Genomic DNA, 22,566 nt, shown 5'->3' with positions numbered 1-22,566 from the left:
TAGGCTCTGGACCCATCGCGACCCTGAACTGGATAAGCGATTACAGATAATGAACGAATGAATGGACATCGTTTTCCAGACAGTTATCAGTATTGTCTTTTACTTTTCAATGTGGGCCACATACGATTTATACGCAGTATTTAATAAAATGCTCTGATCTGCAATGGCAATTGCCAGCTGACAGTGCCAACGTGCAGCCGGAATTGAGCCAGATGCAGGGTGCTGCATTCACACCGAGATGGCAGCTAGCCAACAGTGCCGAGCCCGAGCTAGAATCTGCCCAGATCTATCTTGCTAACTGGGATGGTGACCCTCAGGATACTCTCCCAAGGCTGTCTATCACTAACTGTCATGGCTAATCTTAAGAGAGGTCCACAACTGGTTCAAAAAAGTAGCTAAAATGACCTCTCCTCTAAAGAGAGCTGTTGAGATTTCAATATTAAAAATGTTCGTTCCTACTCCCTGATAGCAAGGAGACAGCGGACCACTGTTGGCCCACTGAGGGCAAAGTTGGAGGTCCACTAGTGTTTTGCACAACATTTTCCTTCTCAAAGCTGGCCTAAATGTAGCTCAAAAGAATGTATCTTAAAAGTTAACTGCATGTGAGTCATCAACCTCAGCTAATAAACTCTCTGTGCAGAGCTGTCTGTTAAACCCTGCAGCAGGTAAAATAAGTCATTTATACAAACAGTCCATATAAACATTTACTGAAATTATCCACATTAAGTAACGGTCTTTCCATGTGAATAACAAAATAATTTAGCAAACAACTGCCCTGCTTCTTGAATTTGTTCTGAATAACAGACTGTATTACAAGTGGCATGGTGGCACAGCAGGTAGTGTTGCTGTCACACAGCTCCAGGGTCCTGGGGTTGAGGGTTTGAGCCCCACTCCAAGTGACTGTCTGAGAGGAGTATGGTGTGTTCTCTCAATGTCCATGTGTTTTTCCTCCGAGTGCTCCGGTTTCCTCCCACTGTCCAAAAACACATGTAGGCAGGTTGGATTGGCTACTCAAAAATGTGTGAGTTAGGGATGCATAATTACCATTTTTTCCCAAATGAGTATGAGTAAGTGTATATTTGTACTTGCCGATACTTATGCTTACTTAGAATTAAGCAATCAGGAGCATTGTGTAATAGTGTAGTTATTAATTAAAATATTTTTGTTTAATTAAAAACTTGTTGTTAATTCCTAGAATTTTTTAAGCATTTTCCCACATTACATTACCAATAATAGGCTACAAATCACACATTGCATCGAAATGAAGTGTTTTTGCTTTTTTTTTTTGGAGGGGGGGTATTAACTCTTTACCTTCTTAGTAAATATAAACCTTCATGTTTATACTTATCAACTTAAGGATTGGAAGCAAAATAATTAATACATGTGTTTAGTTGTGCTATGTAATATTTGGGAATTTGGTTTTGGAGACTACTTTTTTTTTTTAAATATATACACACAAGATGTGGAGTAACATATATTTAGGATGGTCTCACGTGTCAAGGCATAACTTGTTGTCTGTATCTGTAGTGTATGCAGTAATGCTCTGGTAAAAGGATTTTGATGCTTATTATCTTGCTCTGGAAGGGCTTGAAGATTCCCACAGTATTTATGATATTATTTGGACTTATTTATGCACTCAACATTGAACACATATGTAGTGGAAATAGTATGCACACGTTGCGGTGGCATAAGCACTACATAGCGGAGTCAATGATAATTACTTATTATTTGATTAATAATTAATTATTTAATTCATTTTGGTAAACTCCATTTTGGGAGTCATTAAATAATATGTAGTGTCTTTACATGTCCAATTTTAGCTTGGACATGTAGGTCATCATGTTAGATGACTTTACATATTATATTTTAGAATTAGCTAGAATTAATTATTATTAATGAATTATGCTCATTGACTCACTGTAGGTTCTTGGCTCTGAAATTGAATCTGAGCTAGAAGGAATAATTCTGTACAAGAAACGTGCACACAAACAAATAACCAAGGATTGGTTTTATCACACAATTGGTTTATTAATAATAATATCAAATAATGAATATTGATTATTCATTCATATGATGAAATGGATTACAGCGATACATGAGGGAACAGTGAAGTTAATATCTGAGGGAATTTCTCTATGATAATTACCCTAAATTCTAGAAAGGCTATTGTTTATCAACAGCAAACATTCAGCACCAACCTCCTGAACAATGAAAGAAATGAAACCATGTGACCTTACGTATCCTGGGAGATGGACAGAGAGCATGCCGCTAACGCGCGGTGCTCTTCGGCGCAGCTTCCGGGAGAACTGCAGACATGGGCCTTGTAGACTGCAGCCGCGGGCGTACCTTTTCTCCCCCTTTTCAGACACGGTGACCCCTCCGTCGGAGCTGGTGGCATTCTGAAGTTTTCTGTGGGGATTCTCCGTCATCGCTGATCTGCCTCTTCGTAAGACATGTCCATGCAGGTCTCTCCTGGGCAGGTCTCTCCTCATCTCAGAAGGTCATTCTGAGGGTGCGTGTGGCCATCTTCTCTGTCGTTGGTCCGGAAGCTGTCATCACTTTGAGGGTCAGAGGTCTGAGGTCTCCTTCATGCTCTGGGTGGCACTGAATTTTGCTAGAGTTAAACTACAGTCCTTTGTAGAATTATAGTTTCTACTAGAGATAAAATTAAAACTTCTGTTCTGTCTGGACCCTGCTTGAGAGGCCCAAGACTATTTAAGAAAGCCATGAGAGTCTGACACCTGCAGAGGAGCCTGCAGAGTCATTTCAAAACCCGAGTCATTTTTCTCTTTAGCCTTGAAAAAGTCTAAAAGAGAAAAAGTGTGAAGTGAAGCGAAGGTGTGTGAAAAGAGGATGCCAAAAGTCTGAAGCCTGGAGAGTAGCCTAAAGTCCTTTTCATTTGGTGCCACTGGCTTTTTAACCAGAATTTAGAAAGCCTGCCTTTAATTCCCAATTGCTTCTCAGGGTTGAGGGTTGGAGCCTCTCTTGCTCCTGATTGGCTGTTTCCTGTACCTTGGTAGTGACATCACATAAAATTTATGACCCTTGACAAGACAAAGACTTGAAGACCATCCATTTGAATGACTACCCCTAGATTTTGAATCATATTTTTTCAATATAAAAGATTATATGTTAACACAAAGAGATAATACTTAAACACATAACACACATAGTATGTGGCTACCTTGGTTCTACATAAATTCATATAAAAAATAAATGATTTTAAACACATATAAATTAATCCCACCCATTTTGATTGTCCAAATGGAATTAATTTCATACAGTTGTGCCCATAGACAACTTGTTCATCAGGTAAACCAAGGAATTAAGGAATGTGAGGATTAAGAATGTGATTATTTTGTTTAACAATCTTTCAAAATGTGTGAGAAGATAGTTTTAATCAAGGTTGAGTCTGTGTGTCTCTCTGCATTCTGCATTTGAGAAGAGTTGCATGTCCCTCCACGACCCTGTGTTGTAAACTGTCCTTAAAAGGGCCTGTAGTGTCAGTTTTATGACTCTCTGACACAGACCTTTAGGTACCAACTTGGGGCCAGTTCTTGCTGAAAAGCTTATCTTAGATTCCAATCTTGGCTTGGTGTGGCTTGGAGATGTCTCTGAAACCAGCTAAAGTTTACTTTTTAAGGGGTATTAAAATCACACCTCAGAAAGTCAAATTTATTATTGGAAATTAATACACATTCATCATATCACACTACACATATTTCAAACATTTAAATAAATGTTTTTTAAAAGTGCAGACTTGTACAGTTAATAGATATTTAAATATATCTGTGTCTTTATTTCAGCAGTTTCACTGTAAAACATTATTAAAAGAGTCAAATGAACTTGAAATTGTGAGCTATGGCTATGGGCAGGTCTTTTGGTATACTCCCAGCATGCACCACGGGCCCAACTTTTTCACTGTTTTGGGGTTTATTTTGGGGTTTTATATTCTTTGTTGTGTGCTGTGAGTGTGGGAGTAATATATGGAATGCCTTTAGGTTGTTTATTGGTGTTTGGGCCTATTAGGTGTTTCTTTGTAGCAAGGACTGTGTTTTGTCAGAGGCCTCACCCTCAGAGTGAAACATAGCAGAGCTTTGATGTGGTTCCGACTGACTGTCTTTACATGCCTCGCCCAAATGCTGCCTCTCTCTTGTTCTTATTCTGTGATATTCTTTTCAAAGAGTTTTAATAAAGAGCATTAAAGGCAGTTATGATTCTGGATAGTTCTTACTGACATGCGTCATCACAATCATTTAAATTTAACACTAGAACTACCAGGGTTTTCATATACCCCCTTTTTCTACTAGAGGCTGCCAAATGGCAGTGCTGGGGTAATTTGCAACCCATTAGGCCACCTTTTGTTATGTACATTAAGCCACTACTAGGTGCTAAAACGGGGGGGATGGGTGATAGTGTGAACTGTGTTGACTGACAAAGCTCTGAGAGTCACAGCAGGCACACACTTTCAGTTTAGTTCAGGGCAACAGTCTCAACAAATAAAAAATATTTTGGTACTTTGGCAGTTTTCTCGGCTGCTGATAATAAAAATTATTATTATAATCTTTCAAAAAAAATGATGAAATAGTACTTGTTTATTTAGAATACACACAATAAAGAATTATTTAAGCTTTTTAGTTTATATTTGTTGATCTAATGCAGTGTTATTTGATGTAAAACCTACAAAAACCTTGAGAAATTAAAAAAAAAAATCAGTTAAGTAAAAATTGCTCAAAAATAGTATTTAAATTTAATTTGAGTCATATTTACTTCTCAAGAAAAACACTTTGCCAATGTGGTGAGATATTTTGACTTAAAACAAGAAAAAATGTCCTGATAATATTCTTTTACTTGGGTTTTAAAAAGTTTAAGTAAAAATGTCCTTTTTACAAGTAGCTGTGGGTTGTTTTTTGTATAAATTTATGTAAAAATATCTTTACTTATTGGCAGTTTTTCAAAAGACAAAAACTACTTAAAATAAGGTTACAACATATCAGAGCTATTTTGACTAATCAATATGCCACTTTTTGCTGTGAAAACAATCCTATATTAGCACAAAGGAGGCAGTTTTTCAAAAGGCAAATTTACTTAAAATAATGGTTAAAAACTCTGAACTTTAGCAATTTTGACAAATCATCATTGAGAAAACAATCCAAAATTAGTACAAAGGAGGCAGACTTGAGATGTTTTGAAAATCTGTTCAAATGTCTTTGTGTCAGTTTTAGAATAAAGAGAAAGATGACTGCAGACACTGGAAAAGTTGTTAATAAAGTGTGTAAACTTTATATAATATACTGCACCAAAGTAAATAGCCTATCTGGCTACATGCTGAGTGAAACAAAATAGAATAAACCTCTCACACAATAATACAATATTACAAATATACACGATGGAGGGAACTGAGATGGGTTCTATATTTATTTTAAAAATGTTTTTTGTTGCAGCCATTAGATCGAAATATGCCAGTACCAGGTGACAGTGAACAGGGATGGGTATGGTGGGTGATAGCGTGAACGATGATGATAACGATTATGTATGTATCCACCTCCATGTGGATAAAAAGCCACGTCACCACACATATTTCACTTACTCTGTTGACCGAGAAGCAAAGATGGCAAAGGTTTACAGTACACAGCAGGCTTTGGACATGATCCTCAACCATGTCAACCCCAGTGACTCCGATGGAGAAGAAATTACTCTTGATCAGAGCGGTGACTCTGAAATCTCTTCTGGTAAGATTTCCTAAATTTTCTATGTTTGTTTGCCGGTTACGGCTGTTGTGATTTTGGAAGAGACACGCTGCAAAAAGTACAATCTTGAAGTTAAAATTGCTCAAGAATATTATTCTATTTTAATTTGAGTAATTTTGACTTGTATTCTGACTTAAAAAGGGTTGAGGGTTGTTTTTTTTTGTATAAATTTATGTAAAAATATCTATACCTATTGGCAGTTTTTCAAAAGACAAAAACTACTTAAAATAAGGTTACAACATATCAGAGCTATTTTGACTAATCAATATGCCACTTTTTGCACTGTGAAAACAATTCTACATTAGCACAAAGGAGGCATACTTCAGATGTTTTGGAATTATAATTCAAATACCATGTTTGTGTCAATTTCACATTATTTTAACCTTTCACTAATCAATTCTCAAACACATGGTCCTGTAGATGAGGAGGCTTCACCACCTCCAGGAAAGAGAGGTCGCATGGAGACACACGAGTGGCTGACAGAGACGGCAAAAGATGGCACAGTGTGGCATGAAGAACATAGTTTATGTTTCTGTATAGTTTACATTTCTATTTATGAATGCTTTTGTTATCATATTGTTGCATGCTTATTTTATCTTTTATTACTTCCTTTATTACTATTTCATTGTACAGGGAAACCAAGCAAAATGTTTCTTTCCTGTTCATATACCAATAAAACTACCTTGAATCTAAATGTCTGGTAATGTTGACTTTTCTGGGGGGTGGGGTTTCACCAACTTGCTGCAGAGAAGAGTGTGGAGTGCAGTAGAGTGTCTCCTTTCAAATGTAAAGGCCTCATTTACATAACACTGGAGGTGAGAAGAGCTGTTCACACCTGCCAAATGGCAGTTCTTTGGGATTTAAAGGTATAATTGCCAAATGGCAGCGGTTTGGTAGTTCTAGTGTTAAAAAGTAATGTCAATACTTTTTAAACTTACATACAGATTGGGATAACTGAGACATGTAGTTACAGTGTTTGCAGGATTATTAGGCAAATGAGTATTTTGATCCCATCATCCTTTTTATACATGTTGTCCTACTGCAAGCTGTATAGGCTTGAAAGCCAACTACCAATTAAGTAAATCAGGTGATGTGCATCTCTGGAATGAGAAGGGGTGTCGTCTAATGACATCAACACCATATATAAGGTGTGCTAAATTATTAGGCAACTTCCTTTCCTTTGGCAAAATGGGTTAGAAGAGAGATTTGACAGACTCTGAAAAGTCAAAAATTGTGAGATGCAGAGGGATGCAGCAGTCTTGGAATTGCCAAACGTTTGAAGCGTGATTACAGAACAGTCAAGTGTTTCATGGCAAATAGCCAACAGGGTCGCAAGAAGCGTGTTGAAAAAAAAAAGGTGCAAAATAACTGCCCATGAATTGAGGAAAATCAAGTGTGAAGCTGCCAAGATCCCATTTGCCACCAGTTTTGCCATATTTCAGAGCTGCAGCGTTACTGGAGTATCAAGAAGCACAAGGTGTGAGATACACAGGGACATGGCCAAGGTAAGGAAGGCTGAAAAACCACCACCATTGAAAAAGAAACATACGATGAAACGTCAAGACTGGGCCAAGAAGTGGTACAGGAAGAAGTCAGTTTCGTTCAAGAAAAACAATTTTCATGCATGACAATGCTCCATCACATGCATCCAAATACTCCACAGCGTGGCTGGCCAGTAAAGGTCTAAAAGAAGAAAAAATAATGACATGGCCCCCTTGTTCACCTGATCTAAACCCCATAGAGAACCTGTGGTCCCTCATAAAATGTGAGACCTACAGTGTCTGGGAGGCTGTGGTGGCTGCTGCATGCAATGTTGATCATAAACAGATCAAGCAACTGACAAAATCTATGGATGGAAGGCTTTTGAGTGTCATGGTAAAGAAAGGTGGCTTTATTGGTCACTGATTTGTTTATGGTTTTATTTTTGAATGTCAGAAATGTTTATTTCTAAATTTTGTGTTGTTTTATTGGTTTACCTGGTGAAAATAAACAAGTGACATGGGTATAAATTTGGTTTTTATTAAGTTGCCTAATAATTCTGCACAGTAATAGTCACCTGCACAAACAGATATCCTCCTAAGATAGCCAAATCTAAAGAAAAAACCCATACTGGAAGCCTGTGCTAGCATTTCTCCTGCGGTCTTGCTATCAGTGTGTAAAGAGTGGGAGAAGAGGGTTGCATTGACAATCCAACACAATGGGCAGCACTTTATACACATTTTGTAAGTGGTCAGAAACTTGTAAATAAGCACACCATTGTTTTTCTTGTGAAATTCCCAATAAGTTTGATGTGTTGCATGACCCTCTTCCCATTGAAAAAACAAAAGTTGGATCCAAAATGGCCGACTTCAAAACGGCCAAACGACATGGTCACCACCCATCTTGAAAAGTTTAACCCCTCCCATATACTAATGTGCCACAAACAGGAAGTTAATGTCACCAACCATTCCCATTTTATTAAGGTGTATCCATATAATGGCCCACCCTGTATATTAATTAATCTTGATATTTAGCACACAATTAACATTTTGGACATCCTTCTATAAAATGTAGACTGAAAATACCAAATGTTCAGTACTATGCAATATAAAAAATTTATTATCCAGACACAACCTATAGTATGCACTCAAATTCACAAGGAACAAATAACATAATTTTTATTACAACACAAAATTAATGATACCTAGGTCTCGTGTCATGAAAACGTTCATCAAGCATTTAAAGAAGCAGAAAGAGTACTGAGATAGATTAAAAATATTTCAAAATAATAAATAAATAAATACTCAAGGGCTGAACTGTAAACATATTGCACTTGAAATATGAAAAGGGGAAGGCTTAAAACAGGGGAAAGTTGGAACGATTTCAGTTCCACACGTTCATTCATTCATGTAACCCTTATCCAATTCAGGGTTGCAGTGGGTCTGGAGCTTACCCAGAATCACTGGGCGCAAGGCAGGAGCCAGTCCTTCGCAGGGTGACACACACTCACACTAGAGATGCATGAATACTGATATGATAGGTATTTATTTCGCTATTTCGTATTTCAATACCCCGTTCATTTACTCATACTCACAAAAGCAAATGAGACTTCGATTAACATCCGATACCGTGTGCATAGTGCACATTGCTGCGCTAATGAGCAGAAAACTCAAAATGTTGGCAAACTGGAATTATTTCACAAGTTCAATAAACTTTCGTTTCTATTCCCTGTTAACAGAGCTAGCTGCATGCTATCAGGCGTGTATACTCTGCTATCATGGTAAATTAATGTAGGTGGATGTGAGAATGTAGGCAAAAGACTATAATATATATTGTGTAGTATACACACTTGTGTACTGCAAAAAATAATAAAATAATAATAATAATAATAATAATAATAATAATACACACACACCTATATAAAATCAGGGAGAGAAAGTTTTGTGCACTCTCTTGACTGTGGGGTTTTCTTCACTCAAAATGTATTTTCCTCCCGGGAAATATTTTCCCGTTTGTGAGAGCACTGTTTGTTGCCTGACATGGGTTCTCCTCAAACTAAATTATTTTCTTCGCTCACGAATTTTGAATTGGACCCGATGCCATAGATCAGGCTGCTGCTAAATGAACATTGCATTGCATTCAGTGATTCTGGGTAGGCTCAGGACCCAGTGCGACCCTGAACTGGATAAGAGGTTTCAGACTATGAATAATTTTAATACATAGTATTTTACTTGTTTTGATTGGGGCTGTCATTGACCTGTATTCTTCTTTATACCATAACACCAGATTTTTTTTTTATTATTTTTCATGATAGATTTTTATTGTTATTTAGAACATATGTATACTTCTAGGTAACTGTTTGGACAGAAGGAGTTGGTTTTGATTATTCCCATGTTTCTTATGTCCAAACAATTACCTCAAATCACACAAAAATTAGGATTTGTTCATTTTAAACCAAATGTTAATAAGAATGGGCCTTGAATATTCCAACCATGAACTGAAAATGAGGCCAATGTCCATTTTTTTTCACAGACATTTCACAGGTATAACATATTGTCCAACAATATTAAAGAATAATCACAGGTATATAAAAATAATAATTTATTTAAGGGTAAATATTTATACACAAATAGTTTCTGACAAAGAAAACTGATGACATCTCTTATTTGGTTAAGGGTGTAGTTTGGATGAGTGCAGGTGAAGACCTTTGAGCAATTACAGCTGGGTGAAGTCCAAACTGGCTGCCAGCTGTTCTTGGGTTGAACAGCCTGATGAAGTGAAAACATTGTGTGCTGAAGAAAGAACTGTTCTGCTGTATTGTTCTTGGATGAGTTGTGAGGCTCAGTTGTAGTGTTATTGTCACACAGCTCCAAGGTCCTGGGGTTGTGGGTTTGAGCCCCGATCCGGCTGACTGTCTTTGAGGAATTTTGTGTGTTCTCCCCGTATCCGTGTGAATTTCCAACAGGTGCTCTGGTTTCCTCCCATGGTCCAAAAACATACATGGATTGGCTACTGAAAAGTGTCCATCGGTGTGAGCATGTGAGTGAATATATGAGTGCGTGTGACCCTGCGAAGGACTGGCGCGCCCCTCCAGGGTGTGTTCTCACCTTGTGCCCAGTGATTCCAGGTAGGCTCCAGACTCACAGCGACCCTAAACTGCATAATTGGTACAGACAATGAAAGAATTAACCCTAAGTACAATCATGAACATAAAAGTGACAACTATATATAACTGTCTTACATCCTCTGAAGACATTTCTTCAGAGAAAGTTTACTGAACTCTGAATACTCCAGTCTGATTACACATGGTCTGATTTATCCAAAGTAGTCTTCCATATGCTCAATGCAAATACACATTCTCATCAGTGACGTCTCTAAATCCCCAAATCCCCAAAATAGAAGTACTGTCTCTTTAAGTGTCGCTGAATCAACTCACGAAGTGTAGTAGGAAGGGACTAGGGAACCATTTGTGTATTGGCCTTGCTATAACACTATATATATACTATATATAATAAAAGCACCTAGGACTCTGTATGTCTCAAGCATTCCATTTATGTGAAGGATATCTGTTGAAGACAAAAAATGGTTTTGAGGGGACAAACAAAAATGCGTTGCTTAATTCTAATTTTAAAATGAATAATTTTTAAGTGGGCTTATTTTATCCATGTCACTAAATGTAAATTACTGATTTGCGTTTGTGAACAAGACCTTAATTATGAAAACGGATGACGAGATTTTTCCGGAAGTTTTACAAGTGATTTGATGGTGACTGAGTCTTAAATGGTTCACTGTTCCCTGTATAGTGCATTATATATTTGAAGATATTGTTTCATTTCCAAATAGTGAACTAAATGTTTAAACGGGCAATCGTGTTTCTAATGTCCAGATATTTTTTAGTTGTATATTGCATTATGTGAGGACAGAAACCTTTGTTTCATGAGTGCAATATATAGGGAACAGAGATTCGTTTGGATTTAGCCTTGAGTTAGATTTGCTAGCTTTTACGTATCCCGATTGTTTTAAGTGTTCAGCCTGTCGGGTCTAATCATGGAGTTTTCCCTGAAAGGTAACGATTGATTCGGAAATGTAGTTTGTTTTCAGTACTATAACGCTAAATTCCCGCTACTGTATTTCAGTATAATAAAATACACCAGCGAAGCAATGTTAAACAAGCTGTAATTATTAATCTGATATATTTAGCACTAACTGACAAAGGTCTAAACGTCTCATGTATTTTAATTTTTTTAAATATTTTCAAAGTAGATATAGAGCGAAATTATTTTCCCTGTTTGGAAATCCAGTTCAGGCTTATACATAAAGTGCTTTTTACAACCAGTGTTGTCACAAAACATGTTTTACAAAATTCTGATACTAGTCCTTGGTGAGCAAACTGAGAGTAGTGGGAATTGATCCTGGTCAGTGTAAATCACCTAACAAAGAACAGCATATAAACACAGAGCAGTACGATTGCAGAAATATGAAACTGTAATATCTGTCATGATGAGGGTGTTAAAAGCTGTGTTAATAATACAAGTGCTGATTTAAGTATCTCTTAAGGAAAGCGTGATTAAAAAACAATTAAGTGATGAGATTAAACAAAATGCTTTGGTTGAAGGCAAAATACCTCGGTTGGAAATGTCACTCACCAATACATCCATTCTCCACATTATTTATTAATATGTATCTGTATATGTAGGAAAGGCCAAGCGAAGGCATCTGTCTGCTTCAGAGTGCTACAGACTGAGCCGAAGCAAGAATGGCAGTCTGTCCATGGGCAGTGACCTGAATTATGGCCTTCAACCAAGGATTCCCAGAAAAAGAAGAGGTAAGCGCATGTGGCTTTTTTCAATATTAAGTAAATCCTTTGGACCAGGTATGTTTGGAGAAAGGGAATGCACTAATGTGCTTAAGCCTTCGTTTAGGGCCAGGATTGATGAATCGTTTCACACCATTCTTATACATTATAATGACTAAACTGAAGATTTTAGCTCTGGATCTGGAGGACTGGAATCTAGAACAACATTTAATAATAGAATTCCAATAAAATGTACCCTGGAACAATGTTTAATAAAATAATTCCCATAAAAAATGCTTGCTTGTTTTGTCATAAAAATTGATGAGTATGTGCCATAGAAAAGCCACTGTGCAGCTAATCTCATAATTCTATAGCACATACTGTTGTGTTGTTGAAACACAGAAGAAGAAAAAGAAAACCTTTATTGGTCCCCTTAGGGAAATTGCTTCTCTGTATTTGACCCATCCTTGGTAGTCAACACACACTAGTGAGCAGTTCTTTATAAACACTAGGGGCATTGAACACGCACACAATCTGAGCAGGGTGCCACCTTGGTGCCCGTGGAGCTGTTGGGTGTTAAGTGCCTTGCTCAAGGGCACTTCAGCTGTCAATGAATTTTTCTTTCAGGTCCTGGGATTTGAACCGGCGACCCTCTGGCTTCAAGCTCGCTCCTCTACCCTCAAACCTTGGGTCACTATCCATGAGGAATTCAGTGTCTTCTCTCTATGTCTGCAATGATTTCCTCCAGGTTCTCAAGTTCTCTCCTTTTGCTCAAAAACACATGCTGGTAGCAGGATCGGAGTGTGTGATGCCCTGTGATGGACTGGTGCCCCATTTAGGGTGTATTCTTGTCTTGCGCCCAGTGATTCTGCCTAGGCTCCGGTCACACTGTGACCCTGAACAGTACAAAGTAGTTACGGGAAAAGAGTAAATAAATGAGTGATTGTGTTTCTATTTTTCTTTTCATTTTTTTTGTTTTGCTTTCTTGCTATCCCTCCTGTCTGATGACACAGCTCCAAATCACTAAACAAATATGTACAAATAAATGTAGTGCTGTATAAGTATTATTTGTTTATTATAACTTTACTAAAGAAGAGATTTTACATCCCTACTCTGAAAATTGCTGGCCATTGTCTTGTATTAGATTACTGTATTTACAAAAATGTTAATTTGTTGGTTTTTTTTTTTAAAACATCAGATCGTAGCATAACTGAATTCTTCACTTCAACTGGAGTCCTCAGCAGCAGTCCCCAAAAAGTAAATGATAATCCTCCAGTCAAGATAGAGCATGAACAAAATAACCGCATTTTACAAAAAGAGGAATATAAGGAACCAGAAGTGACAATTAACTACTTGGAAGGATTTACTGAAGACATGTTTTTCGATGATGAAGAGTTTCAAATGGGAGTATATCAAATAAAGGAGGAGGAACGGAGTGCAGCAGGTTGTAGCAGTTGGGAAGCTTCTCCATTGCAGTCTGATTTCAGTGCTAGGCACTCTTATGTTATTGTGAAGAAGGAGGAAGAAATGGTTGAGGCTGTGGACAGTCTCCCTGATGCTCATTTTGGACTTCTTGGAGTGAATAGAAATCTGGTTGTGCCCCAGGGACAAATTCAGGACCTGCCAGAAGAGATTCTGAGTGTAATTTTTGCTCAACTCACAGCACATGAACTCTACTGCCATATCAGTCTGGTTTGCAGGCGATGGAGGGAAATAGTCTCAAATCCTAAGGTGTGTTCCTTGTGCCTCACTATTCTAAATTTGAAATTAGGTTATGTTTAGATAGGACTGGTTCTTTTATTAGCATAAATACATAGAAAAAAGAAAAATCTTTGTAACTATCATGTGTAAAATGGCCTATTTTTTTATGGTGTAGTTTGTGCCGTGGAAGAAGTTATACTACAGATATGAGAAGCAGGAGAAAGAAGCAGTAAAGGAGGTGAATGCCATTCTCAAAGACAACAGCATCATTAAAACTGATGATCTGTGTGTGCTGAACATGGTGAGGTGAGGCGAGGCTTGTGCTCAGATCATTTTAAGGGTTGACAGCTACTCCCTCTTTAAATGTCCTCTTTAGTGCTCATGACGTGCCATAGCTTAGGCTTGGTTTTCTCAAGGCTAAATTAATAAGCAGCATAGGTTAATTTGAAGATATTATGTTTTAAACTATTTAGAGTTGTTAGATGTTAGTTGTTAGATATTAAGTTGTTAGATACACTTAATATTTCTGAAATCAATATCTTGAAAGTTAAAAATCAAAAGTGACAGAACTATAAAATAACAGAAACTGCTGAAATTTTGTCAGCATTTTACTATTCTTAATATTCCTCAGATCTACATTTACCAGCTTAACTTAGTGAAAGCCAGGCTAGGCTTCTACAAAATCTAACTGCAGTCCATAAATGTAATATCATTGTATCCAGAGACTGCTGTTCTGTTGCAGGTACATGTCCCAGTTTAAACACAATAGACAGGTGAATGCAAACGACGTTCTGCTGTGTTTAAAAAGCCATCGGCTCTATACCCAGGCAGAGGCATGTATAAAGCAAAGGCTGCCAGACATGGAAACTGTTGATGGGGTAAGTATTTTGTAAGTATTAGTTTTCCCCAAACACTCATCAAATATTCAAGTAGTATGTATTCATTTAGGTTTGCTCTAGATCTTTTTTTAGATTTTGACACCGTGTAGGACAGAACTTTTATAAGAATAAATAACATATATTTGCATTCATAAACATTATGTAAAATGCAAATGTTTTTGTAATTGTTACAAGATGTGTATGATGCTGTGTAAATGTCATTTTAAGGTCCAGTCAAAACAACCATGCAGTACGGTAACAACCCATCAAATCTACACATGCAAACAAATCAAACCATAGATGTCCATGAATTATGTGTAATAATGAGAAATGACAAAAGAAAAAAGTATTGAACAGGCTTCCTGAAATTTATTTAATACTTCGTACAAAAAGCTGCAGGTTCTTTTTGTAGACTTTGTAGAAGGCTACTAGTGGGTTTTGTCCTCATCTTATCCATCATTTGTATTTGTTTTTTTTCTAGCTGGCGTTCATTAAAACTTCCTGCAACTTACTGTGTCTTTGGGGGAGGCAGGTCACACATGAAAACATACTGGCAGATCACACTCACATACTATCTAGCAGTGTATTGGTCACAAATGTGTTATTTGAGCCAGGCGTTTTAGGTGATTGATGGGAGCAGGCCCCATCCAAGAGCCACCCGATTATTCATTCATTCATTTCTTTCTTTCCTAACCAGGGCAGAATGTTAGGGTGATTTTCTCCGCTGTGATATAGTGAAGAGCCGTTTGGGAACCCATAAAGTCGGTACTTCTGTGTGAGCCAAGTCATATGATCTTCGTTTACCATAAAATGATCAGAATTCCAATCATTATCACATGCATAGCTGCTAGCGAGTCTGTGCGGAGCAGTGTTTGTTTTAGGTTCTGTGACTTTTTTATTTCTCCATTTAATAAGTGAACTATTCAGTTGGATAGCAATTTGTTGTGAAAGAAATACAGTTACAATTTCAAGCATTTTACATATACAGTATACAACAGACACTTTACAGAACGACTCACAAAAGTGCTTAGTGTTCAGACAGAATGTGTGCCCTAGCTAGTACAAATAGTTTAGGGTCCAAATTCTCTCTGATGTCAAGCGCTTGTCAGAACAAGGGCCAGTGCTGAAACCTAGAAAGAACAAAATTCCAATACAGTCTAGTCAGTGCTCAAACCTAGAAGGAAAAACTAGTCAGTTCTCATACCTAGAAAGAAAGGAGTTAAGTGCAGTGTATGTGCAAAAATAGTCTGTTATGGTGAGCACTTAGATTAGTGCTCATGTAAGTGGGTCACAAAAAGATGGGTCTTCAGTCTGCATTTGAAGACTGCAAGAGTGTCTGCTGTTTGGACAGCCAGTGCAACTGCGTTCCACCATCTGGGCCCTAGGACTGAGAAGAGTCTTGACACTAGTCCTCCATGTCACTTTAGTTATTGCAGGTCAATTCGAGCTGTACTGGAAGCTCAAAGGTATCGATGTGTAGTCCGACTCTTTTCCATTGGTAGGGAGGAGCTGGTCCATTCTTGGTTATGTACGCAAGCATGAGAGTTTTAAATCTGATGTGTGCTGCTACAGTAAGCCAGCGAAGAGCGTGCAACAGTGGTGTGGAGTGATGTGGGGGAAATTGAAGAAAAGCTGTGCAGCTGCATTCTTTTGAAGGGGCCTAATGGCCTGCAGAGGAAGACCAGCCAGGATTGTGTTGAAGTCTTCAAGCCTTGAAATGACTAGAGACTGGACAATCACCTGGGCAGCCTCCTGAGAAAGAAAGGGTCGGATCCCCCAGATGTTGTACAATAGGAATCTGCATGACTGAGTCAGATTTGCGATATGTGTTGCAAATAATAGCTGGCCATCCAGAATCACACCAAGGCTCCTTGCATCTTTAGATGGAATGATTGAGGAGTTCACAAATGAGATAGCAAGATCTTGAAGGGGCCAATGTCAGTCATCACCAAGAGAACAAGAACGCAGGACCCAGCTCAGAGCCTTGAGGGACACCAGTGGAGAGCTTGCATGAAGCAGAAGTAGATCCGTTCCATGTTACCTGGTAAGAGTGATCTTCCAGATAACTCGAACCATTTCCATGTTGAACCAGTGTTTCGGAGGTTGTTGAGGATCGACAGGAGGATCTTGTGTTTGACAGTGTCAAAAGCTGCAGAAAGGTCCAGAAGAATCAGAACCAACAACAAATCTTGCTGCGTGGAGCTTCTCATTAACTGCAACAGGGCAGTTTGGGTTGAGTGCACTGGCTTGAAGCCAGACTGGGTTTCTGGACCTGGTTCTTGGTAAGAAAGAGGAACAACTGATTGTAGACTGCATGTTCAAGAATTTTTGAGAGGGAAGGAAGGAGTGATACTGCTCTGTAGTTGCTGAAGTCTGAGAAGCTGCACTTTAGTAGCTTTATGACATCACCTGTGGAAATGGTGGCAAAGCAGGTTAAAGAACTATGACAACTACTTGTGGAGGCATGGGAGACTGATGGATTTTATTAACCTTCATCTCAAAGAAGGTGACAAAATCTTCCATGGTGAGAGAAGAGGGTGAGGGGGGAAGATGGGTGTTTGAGGAGAGAGGAAAAAACTCTGAAGTGCTTGCATGGATCAGATGTCAGTCTCCCCCTGTAGAAAGACGACTTTGCAGAAGTAACTTCATTAGAGAAGCTAGATAGGAGAGATTGGTAGGAATGAAAATCCAAGTCAAGCTGGGATTTCCTCAACTTTCGCTCTGCCTTTCTTAGTTCTCTCCGGTTGCTGTGAAGAACTGTAATCTGTAAGCCTTGGGGCAAGTGGCGAGGATCTTGGAGGCCTAGAGGATAGAGGACATAAACGGTTAATTGCAGAAGAGTGTGAGGAAAGTAAATATCTTTAAAGATTTTCTATTGGGTAGGCCACTCCAGGACCTTGAAATGCTTCTTACAGAGCCACTTCTTAGTTGCCCTGGCTGTGTGTTTCGGGTCATTGTCATGCTGGAAACTCCAGCCACAACCCACCTTTAATGCTCTTACTGAGGGAAAGAGGCTGTTGGCCAAAATCTTGCGATACATGACCCCATCCATCCTCTCTTCAATACGGTGAAGTCGTCCTGTCCCCTTTGCCGAAAAGCACCCATAAAATATAATGTTTCCACCCCCATGCTTCACGGTTGGGACCGTGTTCTTGGTGTTGTACTCATCCTTCTTCTTTCTCCAAACACTTGCCTCCTCTGCATCATCCAGATAGTTATTGATGAACTTCAAACAGGCCTGGACATTTGCTGGCATGAGCAGGGGGACCTTGTGTGCCCTGCAGGATTTTAATCCATGATGGTGTAGTGTGTCACTAACGGTCAACTTTGAGACTGTGGTCCAAGCTTTCTTCAGGTCATTGACCAAGTCCTCTTGTGTAGTTCTGGGCTGATTCCAGACCTTTCTCAGAATCATCCTTACCCCACGAGGGGAGATTTTGCATGGAGCCCAGACCAAGGAAAATTGACAGTCATCTTGTGTTTTTTATTTTTTATTATTATTTTTTTTTTTCTTCTTCCATTTTCTAACAATTGTTGCATATTGAACAGTTGTTGCCTTCTCACTAAGCTGATTGCCTATTGTCCTGTAGTCCATCCCAGCCTTGTGCAGTTCTACAATTTTGTCCCTGGTGTCCTTAGACAGCTCTTTGGTCTTGGGCATGGTGGAGAGCTTGGAGTTTGATTAATTTACTCTGTGGACAGATGACTTTTATACAGGTAACGAGTTCAGACTGGTGCAATTAATACAGGTAATTAGTGCAGAATAGGAGGGATCCTTAAGGAAAAACTAACAGCTCTGTGAAAACCAGAATTCTTGCTGGTTGGTAGGTGATCAAATAATTATTCCATGCAATAAAATGTAAATTGATTATTTAAAAATCATACAATGGAATTTTCTGGAATTTGTTAGGTTCTGTCTCTCAAAGTTTAAGTGTACCTACAGTAAAAAATTACAAACCTTTCCATTATTTGTAGGTGGGAAAACTTGCAAAATTGACAGTGTATCAAATAGCCATGTTCCCCACTGTATACTTAGAAAATTGGAGATGTGTTCACTGCTTATTTCACCCGCTGTATACTGAAATCTAGAAGCCTCATAATACAGAACCTGGTAGACCTCCAGAAATGTTGCCACCAGTACTTGAACATCTTTTCATCTTTGAGAGACTGAAGAAGATCAAACTTGTCTTATTTTAGATATGAAAAATCCACAGGTATTTCTGTCCATCCTAGGCATTACAAAAATAGTTTTTTCCTGGGCTCACTCTACAGATGCAGAGTGTAAGTAATATTTACGCCTTAAATGCGAGGGGGTTGGGAGTTGCTACCGTCTTCCAAAAGCTATATATTGGAGGTCTGTAGTGCTGAACCCAGATAGTAACTACAGAGGCTCTGTTCTCCTTTGTAAAAGTTAATGGAGCATCACAATATTTTTGAAGCTTTAATTTTAAAGTAAAATACTACTTATTGTCCTTTTAATATCATTTTTACTTATTGAAGCTTCTGTGAAGTTTCTTTAATAGTAAGAATTTTGGCTATTTTCCATAAAAAAACAAAAACAAAAAAAAAAAACCTTGTAAATAATTACCCTTTTGGCTTGAATTTTGGTCAAGTGATCTCTAGGAAGTGAGAACTAAAATCAATATTTTTTGAGCAAACTAATAATAATTATGCACTTTAGGGACCTAACCCATGGTCTGTCATGGCCCTGATGCTGATCTTGGCCGAAGGAGCGAAGAATGTCTTGGATCTTGTGGCTTGCTTGTGTACTTCTGGATATCTGTTGACCCCAAGTGATGTCTCTGAATACCTGTGGGCTGTAGCCACCCTGCTCCTTGCCATGAGGAATACCAATATTAACATCAGTAACAGGTAAGAAGTAACAAGTATAACAGTGCTGCTTTAGGCAGTTGAAAAGGTATGACAGGGCTATCTGGTTAAGTGATCAAAATTAATATCATAGTAATGAGCATTTTTTGAAAAAGTGTATTGTTCATTATATTGCTCACAGTGTAAATGTAGGGTGGTTTATTTATAGCCAGAAAGACTGAGAACCTCCTAATCAAATATTCTCATCTTTTTCTAAGGTGGCACTACAATGTTTTTTATGTGCTGCACTTGATGGAGAACAGTACCTCACCTCTGAGCCTTGGTAAAGGAAGGTAGGAGGGTATTAACGCAATGGCATAAAATCAAATTCACTATTTTCCCCTTCAGTCAGCAAAACATGGTATATGTCAAGTTTATGTAGTTTTGTGCTGGAGCTACAGGGGAAATGTAGTTAACCATTAATGGAAACTTGATTAGACTGATTTTGTTGTTGTTTTGGTTGGTTGGTTTTTCTATCTATGTTCAGAGATGAGCAGTTTCAAGTCACAAATGAACAGCAGCAAATCCTCAAACATGATATACAGAATGACCACATTGTCAAAATCATGGCCTTTGCAGGTAAGAAAACTACAGTTTTTTTTAAATGTTTAATTACAAGTTACCAGTTCCTTTTTTTGAGTACTAGCTGCGCCAGCTTGATTACAGGTCTCCTTGACAGTGTTACCATATTATAACCTTGCCACAAAGTCAAATAATCAAGGTGCCAATAATCTCTGTTTTTAATGTTTGCTGTGCTTTGCTGTGAAAGGGCAAAATATTATGCATTTCTTGATCTTTATTAAGTAAATTTTGTTAATTAACAATATCCTTTAATTACAATTGTATTATATTTCTATAAAAAAAACTCCTACTTTCAAAATTTATCCCAGGCACTGGAAAAACAACCACACTGGTAAAGTACGCCCAGCAAAGGCCAAACTTGCGTTTTCTGTACATTGCTTTCAACAAATCTGTGGCAATGGAGGCGAAATGTAGATTCCCAAGCAATGTGGAATGCAGGACCATTCACTCTATGGCTTTCAAAGCTATTGGACACAGGTGATGTAATATTTAGCTTTTATTACTGTAGTGTTCCTTAAGAAAACTAATGGTAGTACACAGCACTGGTAGTAGCTGACAGTAATTTTGTTTGCTTGCAAATCAGACCTTTTGTCTAGATTGTTGACTGAAAATGTGATTAACCACAGGTACATGAAGCTGGGCAAGCTGGGCAGTAATGTGCACCCCTTTACACTGGCCTGGAAGCTTCCTGAAGGGCGTGGAGGTTTTGTCAATGCAAAAGTTGTGACACAAACTATCAACAATTTCTGCGCCTCCTCAGACATGCACGTTGGCACCCAGCACGTCCCGGATGTGTACAGAAACACCAGTGGCCTTGATGAACACCCAGATGAAGCCAAAAAAAGTGTAACACAAAACTTTTGATGTCTGTAATTCATAATAAATTTACAATTTATTAGGATGGGAGCAAATGTGAAATACCAAAACCTATCCATCATGTTCTGAAGGAAAACCCAAATTAGAAATCATTTTTTGAGGAATTTGGTGGGGAGTTTGAGAGGATGTGCCCTTTAAGTGGCACATAATTCACATTTTATCAGGGTTCCCCAGTATGAGCACACTTCAGCCCCAGCTTATAGGGTGATCTAGGTTAGTTCACGTTACCAGGGTGATTCTGGAAAAAAATGTTCTCCTGTAGTTTGGTAAAAAGTTTTTAGCCATGGCTAATCTTAGTTTGCATAGACCAGGGGTCAGCAACCTTTACCAGTCAAAGAGCCATTTGGACCCATTTCACACAGTAAAGAAAACACTGGGAGCCACAAAACCCTTTTGAAATTTTAAATGAAATAACACTGCGCATAACGGGTTTTTTTTTGTTGACGGTTAAGTAAAATACTCAATGTGTATTTGAGTCCTTGTAGTAATGGAAAACAGAAACCCTCTCCGCAAATCTTCAAGAAATCTCTCTTTCGAGAGTATCTCTTGCACTGAAATCTTTCTTTAATGCACTTATTACTTCCTGCATATTGCACTCAAATGTAAGGTGTTTTGTATAAATTGTGCTGTAGTTTGAATGTTAGATCCTCTTTTGTAAGTCGTTTTGGACAAAAGCGTCTGCTAAATGCATAAATGTAAATGTTATGGAAAATAACGCAGAACTTATCCACTGGCAGCAAACAAAAATGCTGTCCCCTCTGTGTGTCATTATTTTACTGGCGCCATGCAGTCTGCTGTTAAAAAGTTCAAGAAACCGCACATTGGATGTTGTGACGTGTATTAAGAGCGACTTAAATATTAAAATAATTTAGATGTTACAAGATCGCCATAATCTTCATAGAATTACATTTTGAAAATGAACGAACTAAAATAAAATACATTTTAATTAAATCCTCATTAATTATTTTCAAAAGCTGAGCCGCATTAGAGGGATCAAAGAGCCCCATGTTGCTGACCCCTGGCATAGACAGTGTCTGTGGCCAACATTTTTGTAATGTGCTTCAAGGATCACATTCTAAAATCAAACTGATTTGATGTGATTTGTCAGTTAAAAAAAAAAAAAGGTTTAAAAATATTTTATTGTATTATGAAAAATGTGGCAAATTTTTTGGGAATTGTTTGCTAAACATGAAAGGTGTTCGTTACTTAAGCAGTACAGAAATTATTTTTTCAGGCAATAGGATGCGTTGAATAAAAAAATGGTTTCTTTTTTGTGGTGGCAAGAGAATTTTGCAGCTAAGAAATTAACTTAAATAAGTTCAAACTGCCACTGCAAACTTTAAAGCTACTGTCCACTCTTTTTCATATTTCTTACCATTATCTGTATTTTTTATGATGAATGTGCTCTGAGGTGGTGACGAAAAAAATATCTATTGATAGATTTTTCTTAAGTCATATTTGTTGCAGCATTTTCCTGTAGATTTGTGATGGGGGTTCTAAATTTGGCTGCCATGATATCAAGTAAGCCACAGAATCAATAAGGTTTAGCTTTTTTAGATTTTTTTGTCACTCGTCAGGATTGGAGTAGTTTATCATGGTTGTGCTTGTAATGTTACATTTTATACGTATTTTTGGT

General features: G+C 38.0%; 1 protein-coding gene across 3 annotated transcripts in view; it reads left to right on the top strand.

Moving 5' to 3' along the window:
- The first annotated feature begins 10,211 nt into the window (after nt 1-10,211).
- The window catches only part of fbxo18 (F-box DNA helicase 1), a 52,206-nt gene continuing 39,851 nt past the window's right edge, over nt 10,212-22,566 (top strand). Inside the window, exons 1-10 of one of the 3 annotated variants that reach the window (XM_066667106.1) lie at nt 10,212-10,356; nt 11,926-12,054; nt 13,223-13,755; nt 13,901-14,031; nt 14,468-14,603; nt 19,285-19,475; nt 19,691-19,765; nt 19,960-20,051; nt 20,363-20,531; nt 20,681-20,900. In XM_066667106.1, the coding sequence (XP_066523203.1) occupies nt 10,230-10,356; nt 11,926-12,054; nt 13,223-13,755; nt 13,901-14,031; nt 14,468-14,603; nt 19,285-19,475; nt 19,691-19,765; nt 19,960-20,051; nt 20,363-20,531; nt 20,681-20,900 (1,803 nt within the window). In that variant the 5' untranslated portion in view covers nt 10,212-10,229. Of the gene's footprint in view, nt 10,357-10,995; nt 11,296-11,925; nt 12,055-12,665; nt 12,773-13,222; nt 13,756-13,900; nt 14,032-14,467; nt 14,604-19,284; nt 19,476-19,690; nt 19,766-19,959; nt 20,052-20,362; nt 20,532-20,680; nt 20,901-22,566 lie in introns of those variants that run through there. The other 2 variants (XM_066667107.1, XM_066667108.1) reach the window with 2 other exon arrangements.

Source organism: Hoplias malabaricus, chromosome 4, assembly GCF_029633855.1.
Source record: "Hoplias malabaricus isolate fHopMal1 chromosome 4, fHopMal1.hap1, whole genome shotgun sequence".
In the NCBI taxonomy this organism is placed as follows: Eukaryota; Metazoa; Chordata; class Actinopteri; order Characiformes; family Erythrinidae; genus Hoplias; species Hoplias malabaricus.
The sequence above is the reverse complement of the archived record's forward strand: the minus strand, read 5'-3'. Positions and strand labels throughout refer to the sequence as shown.